The sequence below is a fragment of the Doryrhamphus excisus genome, linkage group LG6 (genome assembly GCF_037039965.1).
Source record: "Doryrhamphus excisus strain RoL-2023G ecotype Guam linkage group LG6, RoL_Dexc_Guam_v1.1, whole genome shotgun sequence".
Taxonomy (NCBI): domain Eukaryota; kingdom Metazoa; phylum Chordata; class Actinopteri; order Syngnathiformes; family Syngnathidae; genus Doryrhamphus; species Doryrhamphus excisus.
The window spans coordinates 13,770,801-13,790,587 of record NC_136362.1 but is presented as its reverse complement, the minus strand read 5'-3'; the positions used below and the strand labels follow the sequence as shown (position 1 = coordinate 13,790,587).

The following is a 19,787-nucleotide window of genomic DNA, read 5'->3' as shown; positions in this document are numbered from 1 at the left end:
CTCTGCAAAGTGTTTACTTTTTCACACAGGCTATGTAAGTTTGATTTTTTTCTCTCCCCTTAATAAAAAAGTTAAATTTAAAAACTGCATTTTGTGTTCAGTTGTGTTGTTATTGGCTAATATTTAAATTTGTATTACGATCTGAAACATTTAATTGTAGCAAGGGTTGCACGGTGAACGAGTGGTTATCGCAGGCCACACAGCTAGGAGACCAACTCTTGTTAATCACCTCAGTGATGGTAAAAAAAACAGAGGGTACAAAAGTTGAATAAAGTTTTATAATGCGATGTGCTGTCAACATATGTTGTTTATGTTATATTAATTTATCTCACTTCCTGACTATCCATACTGTATGCTGCATACAATAAAGATATTTCACCATGAGAATTGTTGGTGGACTAGGGTGGCTATAATTCCCAACCCTAACCCCAAGCCAATAAATATGTAATAACGAATAAAAAGAAAAAGTGCGAACATTGTTGATTATTTAATGAATACGTGCATCCTAGCATAAACACAAGGAATTCACCACTAGGGGACGTAGTTTAGCAACTGTTGCACAGCCAACATAAACACATTATCCACTTTTGACCACTAGAAGTCGCTGTTGCCACACATTTGCTCATTTGGAAGCGAGCACAGAACTTGATCTATTTCCTCTCCAATAAACCCAGCCTCTGTCAGTCAGCACCCATTGATCGCTGTGTAAACAACCGCCCCTTGTGTAAACCAGGAAGTAACGAAAATGTGCAAAAATACTGCAAAAACAATAAGAATATATCATGTTAAATGCATGTAAATATATGTTATAATGTAGTTTTTAGTGTTATCGTGTAATTTAACAGTTAGGAAAAGGTGGTACAAAGCCTACATGTGTTCCTGACACCTGATTGGTCCAAATGTTCCCTGTGCTGCTACAATACTGCACACACGTGACCTGCCTGTTTTCACCCACTTCCACGCGTGCACTTAAAAGACAGGCCGCAGCAACACACAAACACAGATATATATACACAAATCCGGTCTCACACACCCACGCACACGTTTGCAGTTTCATGTGCTGCAGGTGAGAGGACCGAGGCTCCGTGGGCGGGACGCGGAGCATGGCGGCGGCCGCGAGCAGTAGCACATCCACGGCCACGCTGCATGGCATCCAGCACGGCGCCAGCATCGAGCAGACGCGGAAACGCATCGACCCCAGACGGAGGCAAGCGGCGCTGTCCTTCCTCACCAACATCTCCCTGGATGGCCGACCCGTGCAGGACGCCGCGGACCAACAGGAGGAAGCCGAGGAAGGCTCGCTGGAAGCCCGGACTAGACACAGCTTCCCGGCTGGGGCTGCTTCCCCTGCCCCGTGTGGAGCCATCACAGCTACCACCGCCGCCGCTCCTGCTGCAACCACTTCCACCGCACAGGCTGTCTCCTCGGGGAACCAGGCTCTCCTGGCGAGTAGCCGGACTATCCCTTCGGCTCCTGCTGCCGCAGAATCCGCCGAGGGCGACGCCTTCGCTCCGGCCGCTTTCAGCTCGCCTTTCCCGGCTCTTCCAGCCTCGGCCAGGGGGAGACTGCAAACCTACACTCAGGGAATCGTACCAGCAGCGTACTCCAGACAAGGCTCCCAGAACTACTGCCTGGAGGGAGGCCAGATAGCCAACTCTGCCATAGAGCTGCAGCGATCAAGGTAAACCATGTCAGCACTGACCCAACAGCCAACTTTGCACATTGACCTGTAAGTAAGTATTACTAGCATGCACTCATGCAGGATTATTAGTATAAATGAAACACTAACCTTGCAGCTTTTTGGTAGCTTGTGGTGAAGATGGCACTTTCTGTTTACCTCTATCATGTAGCTGGAAGAGTAGGTAAGCAAAATATTCCAAACTGCTCTCAGCAGCAGTACAGCACAGTAAAGTGCAAACATAATAATGGTAATGGTAATGGTTTTATTTCATTTGAACATGCATCAGATTACAATTGAATGCATCACATAATCAGTTCACAGTTCCACATGTCCAAAAGGAGTAGGAAGAAGCAAAGCTTATTAAATCCTACCCCTCCATCTGGTACTTTTACAATAAGTAACTGTTACATTTGTTCACTTCCTGCTTTCCTACTATAGTTTAAGTTTTTTTAATTAGATTTTTAAATTTTTTTGTCCCGTACCGAAGTACGAGGTGATATGACCATACAATGACATAATGGGTACCATAGTAACTGTCAATATAGTGATATATATAGCACATCATAACTGGTTCAAGACTCTTCATCCTTGTATTTAGCAAACATCAACTGCTTGTATTGTTTCTTAAATTCCTAATTTAATTTTATTTAATTTTATTTAATTTTATTTTATTTTATTTTATTTTATTTTATTTTATTTTATTTTATTTTATTTTATTTTATTTGTTGTTTAAGTTTGTATTGTTTCTTGAAATAACAGTCAATGGAAAGCCACATTTTACCTGTTTTTACCTGTCTCGTGCAGCTCAGTTAAGTATCAAAATTATTAGATGTACTGAAGAGATTAAGTAGCCAAAAAATTAAAAAAATGACATTCATTATAATAACATTATAATACACTGCAGCCACAATTGTAAACATTGTTAAAGGACCACAATTCTAATGGAACCCTTGTATTGAATTGCATCATATTGTGCAGATGTAATCCTTCATCTTTTTTTTTTTTTTTTTAATCTGTGTCCCCTTTACTTCCTCTCCTTCACATCAGCCCTATGTGTGTACTTTGCTGGCACTTCTACTGTCTCCTTGTTTGGTATAAGAAACAACTCTGATACAGCACAACCACAATAATAAATAAACATTTCTTGCCACATTTCCAATAAAACTTTAGCATTGGCCGTGATTAGGATTGTGCAGCTGTTTTTTTCATCCTGTGTCCTCTTTCCTTATTCGCTCCCTCACACGTGCCCAGTATGTGCATGTGCTTTGTCAAATTTACTGGCACTTAAATATATTTTTAGTGAATGTGGTGCTGCTACGGCATCCATGTATACATGCTGTAACTGGACACCATAAGTTGTACATGCGTACATAAACCAGATGCTTCTCCTAATGGATGTCCGTTTAGTGTGACAGCTGTCACTAACATTTGTGTGGTGCTTCTCAATGGCAGAACCTGCTGCCACAAACCGCTCACAGGAACATCCCTTGGTCCTAAAACTCATATTTCTTTCTCATCTTAACGGGCTAGCTTGTCAGTTTCTATTGGATACCACGTATTGACTACAATTTTGGAATTGTAATAAAATCCTACATAGTGTAAATACCGATTTTTTTATGGTATTAGATTGAAAATAGTAGATCAGAATTGGTTTGAATGAAGTTTAGTGTGTGCAGGTCTACCTGATGTTGTTGACTGCCTGGTGGGAAAAAAACGACTTTATCTTATCTGTGGTGAAGTTAATGTTATATTTGATAAGGTGTCAACACAGACAGAATATTTGTATTTGCTGGCCAGCTCCTATTGGTGTCCAGAGAGGTGCCTGACTGGGAGAGCCTTTCTCTGCTTTCTTTTGTTCTGTTTTTCCCTCCACTTCCTCTCTCACAGATTCACACTCTCTCCCCTCAGACTTGTTCTTGGCTTGGGGCCTCGCTTCCATACAGGAAGTTCCAAGCAGCGCCTGACTGGTTGTTGAGAAGCGAATGCATCAAAGTGATGGCTGACCTTTGTTAAAAAAATCAAGCTTATCATCTGGGCTTTTGATGCTGCAGTGAGGTCTTGTTGTCTGGCGTTAAAGCAAGCAGCATGAGATATTCCAGCAGGGATTCTGATGTTAAGAGTGCTGAGGTCATGCTTGGCATGGTCACATGATTACATAAGAAGACTCCAGGATGCCTTTGGTGCCAAAACACCAATATAGTAGGAACTACTGCAGTACAATGGGAGCCTCTGTGGTTGACTTGTCACAGAATTCATCAGTTCCAGGATGAGAGTGTTCTACTTGGGTGTAACTAGTTTGCTGTCTAACAAAGCACACTGTGGTGTCGGCTATGGGGAGTTCAGCACAACACAGGCATGGAAATGGGAGTCCAGAACAGTCAGAGAGATCACTTTTTACATGGTGGATCAAGGATATGTAGGGAAATGTTTGGTATAATCATTATCTTATGTCATTGTATGGTCATATCACCTCGTACTTCGGTATGTGACAAAAAAAAAAAAAAAAAAAAAAATATATATATATATATAAAAAACTTAAACTATATTAGGAAAACAGGAAGTGAACAAATGTAACAGTTACTGATTGTAAAAGTAGCAGATGGAGGGGTAGGATTTAATAAGCTTTGCTTCTTCCTACTCCTTTTGGACATGTGGAACTGTGAACTGATTATGTGATGCATTCAATTGTAATCTGATGCATGTTCAAATGAAATAAAACCATTACCATTATCACCTTTTTTACTTTTAAAACATTAAAAAATACATAAAACAGTTGAAATTATGTACTGGCAATGCAATTTTCACTTTTTAAACATTAAGCTACTAGTGCTATACAATAACAATAAATTAACCTTTTACTATTAGACTGCACAGTGACCACACAGCTAGGAGACCCAGGTTCGATTCCCCGCTCGGACAACTCTGTGTGGAGTTTGCATGTTCTCCCCGTGCATGCGTGGGTTTTCTCTGGGTATTCCGGTTTTCTCCGGGTATTCCGGTTTCCTCCCACATTCCAAAAACATGCTAGGTTTATTGGTTAATTCCATAGGTATGAATGTGAGTGTGAATGGTTGTTTGTCTATATGTGCCCTGTGATTGGCTGGCGACCAGTCCAGGGTGTACCCCGCCTCTCACCCAAAGACAGCTGGGATAGGCTCCAGCATACCCGTGACCCTAGTGAGGATAAGCAGTATTGACAATGGATGAATATTTGACTATTATGTTGATAAAATAAATGTAAAACTGTGTATAGTTCGATATAGATGTCACGGTTCGGTACGCATGTGTATTGAAGGGCCCGATATCGATACATGTATTGTTGCACCCCTAATATTAAAAGATGAAAACGCTAAAACACTGTCGGAACCTTAATGATGAAGAGGTTATGCAAATTAGATTTGTTTTTAACATTGTTACCAGTCAAGTGTAAAAATAAGTTAACCATTTGAAGGCATGAAATAGATAAATAATCAGAATCTTAAATCATTTTGAATATTAATGACAAAAAGGTCATGCAAAGCTTCCTGCTATTGTGATTCAGGTGTAAATAGAAGTTAATAGAAAACACAAACACCACCTTCAACGCTGATAACGGCACATGCTACTTCATGTAACTTCCCGTTTATATTCTTCTTCTCTTTTCACATTCTCCTCAACAGCCCATGATGAGGCTCCTCCTTTTTTGGACATACCAAAGAAAATCAAAGCATGCAGTTAATCCGTAGTTCCTATGAGAAGTTTTGTGTGACTTAACAGAGGTATTTGTCCACAAAGTATTCCTAAGTATCCCAAGTATTTATTTGCTTATTTAAAGGAGACCAGTATGTTATTTTATGGCATTTTCCTCTGCGGCTAAAAGGAGTGTGTCTCGGTTGGCGAGGTGTTTTAAACACTGTCAGCTCTCTTCTTCCTCTTCTTCCCAGGAGTCCACTTGACTTTTATCGCTTTACTTATAACTTTATTGCAATGCGCAACGGCCCAGCCTTGTCAGGATAATCTCTGTCTTTTTGGAAAGTATTGCTTCTCTATCAGGGATGTCCAGCATCCATCAAAGCTACTTGCAGGGATTGTTTTTGTTTTTTTTCAGACGGTTAATGTCAGACTGACTGAGAAAACTTGCTGTTCTCACTTCAGTTAGTTGAGTGAATGAGTGGCTCGTTGCACTGTTGTTCTTTCAGGCTCGGAAAAACATCTTTTGGCAGGAAAAGCACGTCCTGGCTGCTGCGTTCAAGTCCTCATGGACTCATGAGTGGTTCACATGTCAGCTACTAGTTAGAGACTGTTATTATTTGTTATGTATGTACAGTCACAAAAAATAATTTCCATGGAGATGATTTAATAGATATTATAATAAACTAAACCAGGGGTCTCAAACACGCGGCCCGCGGACCAAATGTGGCCCGCAGGACACTAGTTTGAGGCCCCCGTCTTGATATGAAAGTTTAATGTTGGATGCTGTATGGTATCATGTACCCAGAAAAAATTATTACTTTTGATTAATGTTCATGTTAAAGATTAAATAACTGTTAATAGTTATCCTCCCTATCCGTGTGGAAGTGGTAAGTTTTTGGCTATTTAAGTTTAAAGGAAATAACTTGAAGGCTACCGTTTAGGTCGCTAGCTCTCTAGTTTGCAAGTTAGCATGTGTCCCAAGACCCTGCAGTTGCGCAATATGTTGTAAATAAAAAGAGTATAAATGTGACTATAGTCATGTTTTGTCATGTCTACAGGGCTCTAATAATGCTTTGTTCATTTTAATCTGAAAAAAATAATTTGTCTACCCACCAACTATATGTGGTTTCTTAAGTTTTTATTATTTGCCGTTTTATTATTATTCATTCATTCATTCATTTTCTACCGCTTTTTCCTCATGAGGGTCGCGGGGGGGCTGGAGCCTATCCCAGCTGTCTTTGGGCGAGAGGCGGGGTACACCCTGGACTGGTCGTTTTATTATTATTATTATATTTATTTATTTATTACTGTGATTGATTTTTTTAATTCTTGATTTGTTTATTATTATTTTGTTTCGATTATATTATATTTTGTTTATATTATTTTGTGTAGAAAAATAAAAAGTAAAATATTTGAGAACAGTGGAATGTTTTATCAGAGCTTTTCTTGTAGAAAATTGGAACCAAAGCGAAGTTTTTAAAAAAAAATTTGTTTTTAATAAATGCGTTTTTTTGGGGGGGGAAATAAAATAAATAATAAATAGATGACATCAAATATGAACAACAATGTACTACAGTGCAAACAGTAATTTGTATAATAAATAATAAATAATTAAAATAATTATTTAGGGGCTCATTTGGCATTAAGCAGCAGGAAGTGTAACACCCATGACATTCCCACTAAAAGCTTAGTAGTGCCACCAACATTTTAAAGCGCATATAGAGGTAGGTCATGAGGATGGGCGCTCATGGAACTTGATCCAATCCATGATGGGGTGATGTAATGAGGATGATGTAAGACCACATCACTCTGTCCTTAAGCAGAGGTCAGACCCATCTAAGCAACGTCTTTGTTGTGTGTCACCACTCTTTGGCTTCTGTTAGCAGCCTGGCTGGAGCTATTTTGGCTCCTTGTGTAAACACTTATCTCAGTCCATCTACTTTTCCTAATGGGGGTCTTCATCTCCAGAGACCCACGAGGATCGGGTCATCTTTTGTTAGTCTGTCCTCTCTTGCTCTGTTGTTTATTAATCAGACGCTCCCTACACTTCACCGTCTCTCTCACTCTCACAGACGCCATTCAGGAAGACTGGGGGAGTCAGCAGATTGGATGCTAAAACTTTAATGTATTAGTATTAGGTCCTCTATTATCACTACATTCATTTTTAATGGGGCTGCGCGGCGGACGAGTGGTTAGCGCGCAGACCTCACAGCTAGGAGACCCGAGTTCAATCCCACCCTCTGCCATCTTTGTGTGGAGTTTGCATGTTCTTCCCGTGCATGCATGGGTTTTCTCCGGGTACTCCGGTTTCCTCCCACATTCCAAAAACATGCTAGGTTAATTGGCGACTCCAAATTGTCCATAGGTATGAATGTGAGTGTGAATGGTTGTTTGTCTATATGTGCCTTGTGATTGGCTGGCTACCAGTCCAGGGTGTACCCCGCCTCTCGCCCAAAGACAGCTGGGATAGGTTCCAGCATACCTGCAACCCTAGTGAGGATAAGCGGCATAGAAATATTACTTAAATATTACTTAACATTGTTTTTATCTTTTTATTTTTAAGGTTTGGCGACATTTAATTTTTTTTAGGAAAAAAAGCCCCGGGATGTCATTGGGCTTCATGTGGAAAAAATCCCAACCATCCCATTAATGTTACGTTGATGTATGCGATATATGGCGTCTACTACCTGTACATTGGACACATGCAGACGTACAATGTATACTTTATGTAAAACGTGGATAAGGTACACAATAGCACTTATTGGAGTTACACAGCTCATTTGCATTAAAGGTACAGACACACAGAATGACATGTTCCCTTAGGGCTTCTATTCTAGCACACCATTCTAGCACCTGTAAGAATTTTATTTAAATAACATTGTTGAAAATTAGCATAATATGTCACCTTTTAAATATTGCAGATATTGGTTTTGAGAATGAATGATTTGGATTTCTCTCATAAACACATGACCACATGGACCCTCACACTTATATGTCACATTGTTGCCTAGACGGGTAGCGGAGTCATGCAAGCAAAGTGTGAAAAATGGATGGTGCTTGTGACAAAAATGTGTGCAACACTCAAGTGTGTTGTTCATTTAGCAGTTGGACGTCGGTTTATTCATCACCATTGTTAGATCTTTAACTAAAAACAAAAACAGCCGGCATATGAGCTTACTTATTGCTGCAGTTGATTGATGGTTTTAGGACATTTGTAAATGATATGTTTAGACGTTTTTTGAAAAAGGGTTAAAGTGTCTCTTAGCTCGGTTCAGGTATCAGGTTGAATGTCCCACTCCGTCTTATGCGAGGTGGAGGATTTCTACTCGACATTTTGCAACCTTTACAAGTATAGTTAGCGTTTACTGTGCAATGCTACTCCTAAAAAGACTTAATTTAAGACTTTAAACTGTAAGATTTATTATTTGTTTCCGATATTTTTGTTTTTTTCATGACTCGTCATCCTGTACTACCTCACAGCCACTAGGGGGGGTGGTTTTCATGGTATCTGGGGATTGCTACATTATGCTGTGATGTCTATTTAAACGTGTATTATTTATGAATGTAATATTAGCTTATTTATTTATTCCTGATTCTTCTAGGCGTCGACTCATCTCCCAGCGCTCATCATTGGAAACCCTAGAGGACATTGAGGAGAATGCACCTCTGCGCAGGTAAAAGAAAACAACATTCCCAAGTCTTTGTGGAAAAATAAGCCAACATCTGTTGTTGTTTGTAGGTGCCGAACCCTGTCAGGTTCTCCTCGACCAAAGAGCTTCAAGAAGGTCCACTTCATTAAGAACATGCGGCAACACGATATGCGTAACGGAAGGTATGAAGGCCAACATGGCTGCCTGTTTTCCACCTTACAAGCACCAGTTGTGGAAAAACCATCCAGGAGCGACTCACAAGAAATGTGCAGGGTTGTGATGAAACACAGCATGAAATCACACGTCACGGTTAGCATGCTCACAAAATGAAAGGAAGAGTAATAGTTTTCAAATCAAAACATATTTAGATTTATATTTCACTGTTTTTTTTAAGTCCTAAGGATGTTTGAGCAATGTTAATAGTCTGGAGGCCTTGCCAACTTTTCCCTGTCAATGACTCAATGGTACGTGTTTATTTTACCGCTATACGTAAATTGTTGGGTCAAGTGGCGGGATCCGATGTTTAAAGAAGGACTTTTTGTTGTGTTTATTTAAAAAGTCAGAGTCCCTTTTGTCCTCTGTGCTTTGGACTCTGGGAAAGCGGGGAGGCAGGATTGTGCTGCTGTGTTTGTTTTAGTGCATAGGACACTGGAAGACTATCAAAGTTAGTTGGAAGTCATCAAAAAAATTATTACACCAAGGTGCATTATTTAGGTGAGAAAAGTCGATTTTATTGGTAAAAAAATAGAATGAAGTAGAAGAATATTGTGTCTATTGTGCTGTATCTACACACAACCTACTAACAATGTAAATGACTGAAAATCCAATTAGAGCTTCATTGAGTCAGGAACAATATCAACAATATCCTTGAAGAAGCAAAATAAAGCACTAACCTGCTCCGAAATATAATGCCAAATTTTTTTTAAAAATTACAAAAAGTATGACCATTTTCCCCGATATTTTTGGATTTCATGTATTGAATGTCCAAGTCGGATTTAGGTGTTTACTTCCTATACAGCTTAACTCCTAAAAGTGCATGAAAGGGGACTCGTTTTTCAAATAGGAAAAACAAAAATGATGTTTTTTTTTATAATGTTATGACTGATGTATTGATAATTATTGGGTATTTCCCATGGCTGCACAGTGTGTGAGTGGGTGGTATGTAGGCCACACAGTCAGGTGATCGCCACTTGGCCATCTCCCTGTAGAATTTGAGTGTACTCCGGTTTCCTCCCACATTCCGAAAACACAAAAAAGTTCTTATTTTTTCATAATTTTCATAAAAAATGTTTTATTTCTACTCTTCTGCTCTTTCAGTTAAAAAAAAAGTGTTTTTTCAAATTATTTCTATTTTCCAAAGGGGGGTTAGATTAAAAGCATTGCCTCTTTTTTATCCTACAACGCTTAAACAAAGACTGAATTCATATGATTTTATATTTCTTATTGATTTATACATCATACCGGCGAGCCGTTGATTAGCTTGTTCTGTTTTTGTAGGATAGTCCTAATCAGTGGCAGAAGATCCTTCTATAGTGTATTTTCAGTGCTGCCCTATCGAGATTGTAGCCAAGCAGGGTACGTATCCTCCAATCCTTCAGCATGACCGTCTTCTTCTCGTCTGTGCATCTCTTCCTCCTCCTTCTCCTCCTCCTTCTCCTCCTCCTCCACGTCTTCTGCTCTGTGAATGTGCTCTCCTGTTGACACTCGGGTTTTTTTTAAGCATCTTAATATAGTCTTCTCTCACCTTTTCATAATTAGACTTTACTGTAACCTACTTGCTAATTGCTTTTACTGCTTTAATTGGCTGTGATTTGTTCATGTTTATTTTAGGGGTGGGATGGTGGTTATTATTATCATACAATACTATTGGTCAGCCGTATTTATGCAGTAATCGTGTCATATTGGAAGACATATTTATATGAAATATTTGGGAAAGGTGTTGCATGGTCTTGTGACTTTAGTATGGAAGCACTGAAAAGAAAGTAATCCCAATGGTAAGTCATAGTTTTGAGATAAAAAGTTATAATTATTAGATACAAAGTGGAAATGATGAGATACGAAATGCATGTGCCACACTTGGCAAAAATGTCGACACAATTGTGATTGTGTATACTATGTGTCTTTTGTAAATGTTCGATATTTGCTACATGCTACTTGTAAGTTGTCCGCCGTCGCATTCTTCAGTTCAGTAGGATACCCACCTTGCTTACAACTGTGTCGCCATTTTTGCCAAGGGGCACATGCGTAGTTTGTATGTCATCATTTTGACTTTTTATCTCACAAGTTTGACTTTTTATCTCATAGTTTCCACTTTCTTAGTTCATAATTTTGACTTTTTATCTCATTATTTTGATGTTTTATCTCATAATTATAAATTTTTATCTAATTATTTTGACTTTTTAATCTCATAATTTCGACTATCTTATAATATTGACTTTTTACCTAATTATTTGGACTTTTTACCTCATAATTATGACTTTTTATCTCATAATTAAGATTTTTTTAGCTCATAGTTTCCACTTTCTTAGCTCATAATTTTGGCTTTTTATCTCATTATTTTGACTTTTTTTTTATCTCATAATTGTGACTTTTTATCTAATTATTAAGACTTTTTTATCTAATTTTTTGGACTTTTTATCTCAGAATTATGACCTCATAACTTTCTTATCCAATAATTCAAAGTTTTTATCTCATAATTTCGACTTTCTTTTCCGATAATTTTGACTTTTTTATACACAATTTGCGTGTGTTTCAGGCAAAACCAAACTAACATTTGCTTTGACAAGATAATACAAGATAATTGCTATATATATTTTTACTACATTTTCACAATACTATTACATGAGAAAATTACATTTATTTCATTTTTATGTATGCTCAAAGAGAAAAGATAATGTTTATTTTGGGAAAAAAATCTATATTTGGAATCTGGAGATACTTTATTCCATTTTTTTATAAAGCATACTGCATTTTATGGTAATATTACAAAACACATTTTAATTTGATTATTTATTATATATGCAGAGTTCTAAAATACATGCTCTTAATTGGTTAATGGTAATATTATGATGTATATTTGGGCTTCTTTGGTTAAAAAAGTTTTTTGTTGGGCAATATTACTGTACTTAAAAAAATCTGAATACATTTTATAGTCATAATACAAGGGAAAAAATGGTTAATGGAAATATAAAATATATAAAGAATTTGGCTACGGGTACATTTTTATGATGATTTTCTGTTTTGAGACATGAAACTTTCTAAGCAAGCCCATCGAGGGTCAATAAGATGGCGAGGGAATCAAATGAGCTCACCGAGATTGAAATTGCTGGTTGTCGCTAATTTTTTTCAAGTGCAGACAGTTTGAAGCGTCTGGTTGGAGTCGTTCTTCCTGTTTGTCTTCTTTGGAAAATTAACATTAAATATTGGAGTAGCGAGGTGTCATCATGAACAAACATTTACAAGCACAAAAAAACATTACAAAACACGTTGCTAAATCATTTCTTCAGTTTGTTTTCCTGGAGTGATGATTTTTTTTTAGTTTTTTTGTTTTGATTCAAGGACAAAAGTCTTATTTGTCTTATTAATTTTTAAAACTTGTCAACGTTTGTGTATAAATCCTTTATCCAGACAATGTTTGAAGTAATATTTTAATATTGTGTTAGTTAAGTGAACCACTGTGTAATAAAACAAAGTAAAACTACCCACATTTTGTATTACAAACCGTGTACTTCTACTACGTCAACTGGAATCCAATGAAGTAAAATCACTAAATAATTCCAATGCACTTATAATGATGTTTAATGAAGGATTTGAGTGTTATTTAGTTGACCTTTTTCTGACTTGTTTGGCATGGTGAGCATGCTGCATGGATGAGCAGGTTTCCACTGGTGCATGTTACTAAGCAACGTCAGCTTTCATTTCTTCTTCCTCGCTCTCGGCTGCCTGTTTTTGTGCTAAAATGGTCTGGAATGCTTCCTGGAATATAGAATGTGATGTCTGTTGCATCTCCTAGAGGTGACCCCATGACAGGCGGCCATATCATGCTATAATGTTATCCTAACAGCATCCTCACGTCTTATCAAAACACAAGGAGAGTCATGTGAGGTCATGCTGCGTTTTCTGTTTATCTGGGCCATGTTTTTTTTTTTTTTTTTTAAACGGCAGGCGAGGCTGAAGGAGGATAGATAAGAGGAGCAGTATTTGGGGGTCACTCACTGCGAATGTATACATTGCCACTGTTACACACATGAACACACACACAGGCTTCACACTTCACATACGAAAGGTGTGTCTGAAAAGTAACGGGACAAAAATGGTTTCACCTTCAAAGTACCGTAATCCCCCTCAGAAAGCGGATATTACAGTTACACACCCCCTAAGATATCATGGTAAACAGATTATGCTAATTTTCTCCATAGCCGCACTGTGGTTGAGTGATTAACATGCAGGCCACACGGTCACAAGATCAGGAAGACCTGGGAAGAATGGGAATCTCTGTATGGAGTTTGCATGTTCTCCCACATTCCAAAAACATGCTAGGTTAATTGGCGACTCCAAATTGTCCATAGGTATGAATGTGAGTGTGAATGGTTGTTTGTCTATATGTGCCCTGTGATTGGCTGGCCACCAGTCCAGGGTGAACCCCACCTCTTGCCTGAAAACAGCTGGGATAGGCTCCAGCATGCCCCCCAAATGGATGGATGGCTGGATCTTTTGCCAATAGCTCATAAAGCACACCCAGTCCCGTTACTTTTCAGACACACTTTGTATATGTTGGTATGTGTGTATATATCATAACATTTCACAAAGAGCTTCCAAAACATACTTTCAAAGAGCTTTTGGGACCTTTTATGGGCTGTAACTCAAATAATCCAAGCCAAAACTGCTGGGTTGACTATGTTAATTCTATATTAATATCTATATTCTACATTAACTCTCATCTTAGATTTCACAAAAAGCATCAAAAATATACTTTTCAAGAGCTAAATGGAATACTCAGTTATTCCATTTAATGGTTTGACTATGTAGGTTCTTTTTAGTATGTTCTGCTATATTTAACTTAGCTTAGATTTCATAAAATGCTTGCAAAATATACTTTTAAAGAGGTTTTGGAATTACTTAAATACTGCAAACCAAAATCTGTAGGGTTGAATATGTTGGGTTATTTTTATTTTCCGCTGTTTACCATTTTAGATTTGACAAAGCAATGCTAAAATATACTTTTCAAGATTTTCAAGATAATCTAACTCAAAAAGAAAAAGACAAAAAAACACTTGCTTTTTTTGCAGTCTAAAAGGTTGTTGTTCTCATCGTCAGGGATGTAAAGATGGAGGCGGGGCGCCAGCGACACCCGTCAGGAGGCGTCAGTGCCAAAGAGATGGTGATTGGACTAGAGGGGGTGGAGCTAGGGGCTGATGGGAAGGTGAGAAACCATCTTCACTACAGATGGAATATATTATTAGACAATACACATTATAAACAGCACCTCCAAACATTCAATGTAGTCTATTATTACATTCATTATATCATTCAAATATTTCATTGTTTTATTATCTAATGCGCATTAAAAGAAAGTTGTGTTTGGGTGTGTTTGCAGACCGTGTCCTACACTCAGTTCTTGTACCCCACCAACGTGCTGGGTGGGCGCAGGAACACCATCGACTCCACCTCGTCCTTCTCTCAGTCTCGTAACGCCAGCCACCGCAGCCTCAGTCTGGCCCGCGCCAACAGCAACCAGAGTAGCCTGGACACGGGTTGGTAGTCGTGGTCTTATACTTTCTATACGTGCCACCACTGCACTGATAGACAAGCTAACCTTCAGGAGTGGCAGTATCATGCTAGGTTAGCCGAGTCACTTAAGAAAAATATGATGTCTGTAGCTGATAGTTAGAGCTCCAGGCTTCATTTTTAGATGTGTAGCGAAGCCTTAAGTGGAGATTTGTCCCTCATGATGTCATAAAAAGCCGTTTGAGCGCCTCTCATCTCAAAAAGTGAAGAAGATGAAAGTTATTTGTCATGATTGGTGCTCATAAACGTCATTTTTCTTGTGGTCTTAGGGAACGATATGAGTGACTTTCGAGAGTACGACCCTAACCTTCTAGACGACCCCCAGTGGCCTTGCGGGAAACACAAACGCGTGCTCATCTTCCCTTCATACATGGTGAGTCAGTGAAGGCAACACAACTCTTGCACTGTTCTGTCGTTTTACTGATGATATGTTAGGGATCTCCTTCTGCATAAAAAAAAAGCACAATGTCATAGACCATCCGTCCATCCATCCATTTTCTTGAACTCTTGAATCCAGATCCGGGTTTAGGGAGCAGCAGCAGTCTCAGTAGAGAACTCTAGACTTCCCAGTCCAAGGCCACCTCCTCCGGGCTCCGGGGAGTTCCCAGTCCAGTGTATCCTATGTCTGCCACTCTTCTCCCGACTGGACATATCCAGAACACCTGATTGTAGACCGAGGGTGTCCAAACTTTTTTCCGTAAAGAACAATTGAAGGACAAATCTTATATAAACAAGAAAACACAGAAATCCAGATGAGGGACAATAAAACCAACAAACCGCTGTCCACAAACGGCCCCAGGCCATACTTTGGACACCTTTACTTTTAGAACTTAGACACTACAAGCTGCAGGGCCATTGGACACCACATTAGGTTTAATCAGCCTGGACCAGACTTACTGGCACGTATTTGAGGGCTGTGTCAAGGCCAGGCTGGGTTTTGGGTCTTTTCCTCTAATGACAAAAGACAAGAATGGTCATTGTGTTGAGAGCGGCAGTGGAAACATGCAATTCCTCACATTCCTCCTCCTCAATTACTACCTGGAAGATGAAAAAAATCCTTCAAACCTAAACCTTCAAGGTGGTGTTTGGTTTTTTGCATTTAGCATTAGCTTATGATAGTGTGTGTTATTATTGAATGAGGTTTAAAAGTGGAAATCCACTGCTAAGTAATTATCCAATAAATCCAATTCTCAAAATATTGATACAGCATACAGTGGGAGCAATCCAATGTAGGGCAGTATATTGTACAATAAGCTATATAAGCTATATATCGAACAATATATCTCATTATAAATGCAGTGTTTCTTATTGGGGGGTTGCAAGTGCAACAGTAAGAATTGGAAAGGGGTGATGATTATTTACATCCAATATACTGTACATATTCATCTGACGTGTGAGGAGCTTTTCCTCTCACTAGATGTTTTAACCCCGCCTTACTTTCTCTCCTGACAGACGACAGTCATCGAGTACGTTAAACCCTCTGACCTGAAAAAAGACATGAACGAAACCTTCAAGGAGAAGTTCCCTCACATCCGCCTCACGCTCAGCAAGATCAGGAGGTAAAACAAACGAGATCGCATTGGTGATTAAACGTTTTCCATCGTTAACCGCCATTGTATCTTCCGCAGCCTGAAGAGGGAAATAAAGAAGTTGGCCCAGGATGAGTGCGGCTACGAGGAGCCCACGGTGGCCATGGCGTTCGTGTACTTCGAGAAACTGGTCCTTCAGGGAAAACTCAACAAGCAGAACCGTAAACTTTGTGCTGGAGCATGCGTCCTCCTGGCGGCCAAGATTGGCGGGGACCTCAAAAAGCATGAGGTCAAGCTACTTATAGACGTAAGGACCACTTGCAAAAATTGTTTCATTATTTTTCAATAGGTTTCCACATGTAAAAACTATATTCTCTTCAAATTGTTTATTTCAATAAGTAATATAATATAGGAGCTGCATGGATTCATTGGATTTACATGATGTCCAATGGGAAAAAAAAAACGCCTCAGCTTCTATACATTTTTCTTGAAAACTGAGGTACCGCTATACTCTAATTTTTGAAAATGCAAATTACAAATAAAAGTATTTTTTTTATTTAGTAAAAAATTTAACATTTTTGTATTAAAGATTTTTACTTTTTATGAAATGTGGGCTTTTAAAATGTCTTTTTTGCTATTAAAACATAATTTAACTTTGTCCTCTCCTGAAGATGCCAAACAGGAAACGCATTTATTTTGAAATCTATTGCACCAAATCTCTATTGGGTCAACTAAACGCTGCTGTTTTATATGCATAATAAGCTAGTTAAGACAAAATGTAGTAATATGTTTGAGACATGACAGTGAAATATTCTAAGGTGCTTCTTCTATACTACATAATGGTGAAGGCACCTAAGTAGACAGGAAGTAGATTGGTTTGTTTGTCTCAATGCCTTACCAGTGACTTCCTATATTTAGCCACACCCCCCTCTTCACCATTGTATTTTTTTGTGTCTTCCTCTTGCAGAAACTGGAGGAAAGGTTCCGAGTGAACCGCAGGGAGCTGATCGCATTTGAGTTCCCTGTGCTGGTGGCACTGGAGTTCAACTTGCACCTGCCGGAGCACGAGGTCATGCCGCATTACAGACGTCTGCTGCAGACCTCCTAGCGTTGGTGGGCTGTCAGGGGGACCGACGCCCCCTGATTGCCTACACTCGCCTCCTTGCAGTGTGCACAGTTGTCATCTTTTACACCACGGTCATTTTGTATATCTTAGACTTAAAATTCTTGAGTTTTTAAATCATCAGTCTGTTTTGCTTTGTTGATTGCTTGTGACTCGGAGGGACTCGTCTTATGTTCTTAAAAAGTGCACTTTTTCTGGAAAATTATATATATATATTTTTTTTTTACAGGATCCGAAACTAATCATTTCCATTGACCTTTTTTTCTGGTATCCGCATGGGAAAGTCCTTTTTCTTTTCTCTTTCTGTAGTGCTATTCCAATCACTTTAAGCAGTGTCCAATCTCTGTGCTCTATGTTAGAGTGTATTGCTCGCACCTTAAGGTGCTGTAAGGGCGCTCAGGATGGTTGCAAAAATAGAAAATATTCATAAAAATAAGACTTATTTGGCATGTCTCTTCATATTAAAAGTACCGCCACACCAGGAGCTAACTTGTACATATACCACTCAAAAGTTTAGACACACTTTTTCCATGCTAATCACTGATTATTCAGTGTGTCCGGATTTTTGCTATTTCATATATTTGCAGCAAAAAAAAAAAAATCACCAAATTGTAAAAATGGGAATGTAGGTTTTTAAAGTGAACAAAATAAAATTGTTTATGCTGGCAAGCCCAAAGATTTATAACACTAAAGAACAACTGCTGGGCAACAGTTATTGCTTGTTTTGGATTGTAAATAAATCACTTTTGCTTGTCCAAACAAAGATGTCGCCGTGTTTTTCTTCTTTCTTAATGTCGTTAGCATAAACTTACAGAAAGCTGATAGATGACAAGCCTGTATGGATAAATGGGAACATTGACTTGTCTCAATAGACAGTTTGTCAGTGTGACATGGAAAATACTAAAGGAGTACACCTAGTAATATACTGTAGGTACTGTACTATGTACATAAAATCCAAATGCTTGTAACTGAGGCACATACTGAAACATGAGAAAATATGTGTATGTACTTGTGACTAGATAGCTTTCATGCTAACATAAACAAACGGCGGTCTCGTGCTGCCATCAAAACAAACCGTGAGGATACACAACATACGCAGCTTAGCGGCCCCCATTGACGGCCTAATTCCCCTTCAGCAGCTCATAAAGGCCTCCATTGACAGGCCTTCCTAAGCACATAAGTGACCCTCATTGTGAAAATATGTGTACCATCCTTTTTGGGGGGTGTGACAAGAATGCCGTCTATCCCCCTTCCCTAAAAAATAACAACGTTCGGCTGAGGTGGCATTTTTCCACCTCGTCCTTTTTCCCATCACCGTGCTGTGACTCAGGACATTTCCACGTTTGGCTCAACTTTGTAAACAAACACTGGGAATGTGGGGCCCGATGGCACGTTAACACACTTTCCTCTGCACGTTACAACAACACATGATTCTTTTTTTGGCATTTTAAAGACAAGCAACAGGAGCCACATGACGTCCATCTCTCCAAAGAGAACACCATCAGGTCCATCGGATCTTCTTCATGTTTAACACGGCTACCTAATCCCTTTTGTTCCAGACCCAACAGTCCCTTTGGAGACAACTGAAGCCACTGTAACAGAAAACCAGTGACGCAAAGCAGGACATTAAACGCCTCTTACACTTACTTATTGATAAACCTGTTAGGTGCTGCTGGGGAGCCCTCAATGCCCATCCAAGACCGTTGTTGAGCTGTGGACAAAGCTTGGGGAAAGTTTTTTCATTTGTAAATAATTTTCATTACTAAATGAAATACAGTAGAGCACATTTTTTATATTAATAATGTTCTCAATATTTTAAATTTCCAATTATTAACAACAAATAATTGTATTTTTACTGCTAAAAACACTCAAAGTACTGAAACCTAGAGAGGTGCAAGGAGTGGGGGAGGGTCATCATTCAGCCAATCGGTGAGGAGCATCAACTGGTGCACTTCCCATTAAAACAAATTTAAAAATTAAAAGTTATTCTTTCTTTTTCCATCGGGCCACACTGTATAATTATATTATTACACAATATTGTATAATTCATAACTTGCATTACGTATAATTCATGTCATATCACCTCATTCACGCTATAGTCTCATTGTGAACGCATTTGATAAATACTAGCCATTATCCATTTCAAATCATGTCCAAGGTGATGTATGAATGAAATTAACTTCCTGAGCTGCTGAGTCACCCTCAGATGGAACGTGAGAATCTATATTGCATAATCTCACACACCACCTGCATGCAAAGGAAATGAATATTTTAATGGCCCGGCCAGATTCAAAGTGCAGCCTTTAGTCTCACAGCGCGGCCCATGAATAAGTGATGGCCTGCAA

At 38.9% G+C, this 19,787-nt stretch overlaps 1 protein-coding gene across 2 annotated transcripts; it reads left to right on the top strand.

Moving 5' to 3' along the window:
* Positions 1 to 910: 910 nt before the first annotated feature.
* cables1 (Cdk5 and Abl enzyme substrate 1) lies at positions 911 to 18,205 on the top strand. 2 transcript variants are annotated; one of them, XM_058066998.2, is made up of 10 exons: positions 911 to 1,681; positions 8,956 to 9,027; positions 9,093 to 9,185; positions 10,501 to 10,578; positions 14,320 to 14,425; positions 14,600 to 14,756; positions 15,060 to 15,163; positions 16,243 to 16,349; positions 16,419 to 16,626; positions 17,287 to 18,205. In XM_058066998.2, the coding sequence occupies exons 1-10, from the start codon at positions 1,104 to 1,106 to the stop codon at positions 17,425 to 17,427; spliced, it is 1,644 nt and encodes a 547-aa protein (XP_057922981.2). In that variant the 5' UTR covers positions 911 to 1,103; the 3' UTR covers positions 17,428 to 18,205. The 2 variants fall into 2 exon arrangements, with proteins under 2 accessions (XP_057922981.2, XP_057922982.2); XM_058066999.2 differs by lacking the exon at positions 10,501 to 10,578 and having other exon boundaries at positions 912 to 1,681.
* Positions 18,206 to 19,787: the final 1,582 nt, after the last annotated feature.

Excerpts from the sequence above, each read along its gene's own strand:
- cables1 (XM_058066998.2), top strand. The coding sequence starts at position 1,104 with ATGGCGGCGGCCGCGAGCAGTAGCACATCCACGGCCACGCTGCATGGC. Across the intron at positions 9,186-10,500 it reads CACGATATGCGTAACGGAAG|GATAGTCCTAATCAGTGGCA; the intron begins GTATGAAGGCCA and ends CTGTTTTTGTAG. Across the intron at positions 14,757-15,059 it reads CCAGAGTAGCCTGGACACGG|GGAACGATATGAGTGACTTT; the intron begins GTTGGTAGTCGT and ends TTGTGGTCTTAG.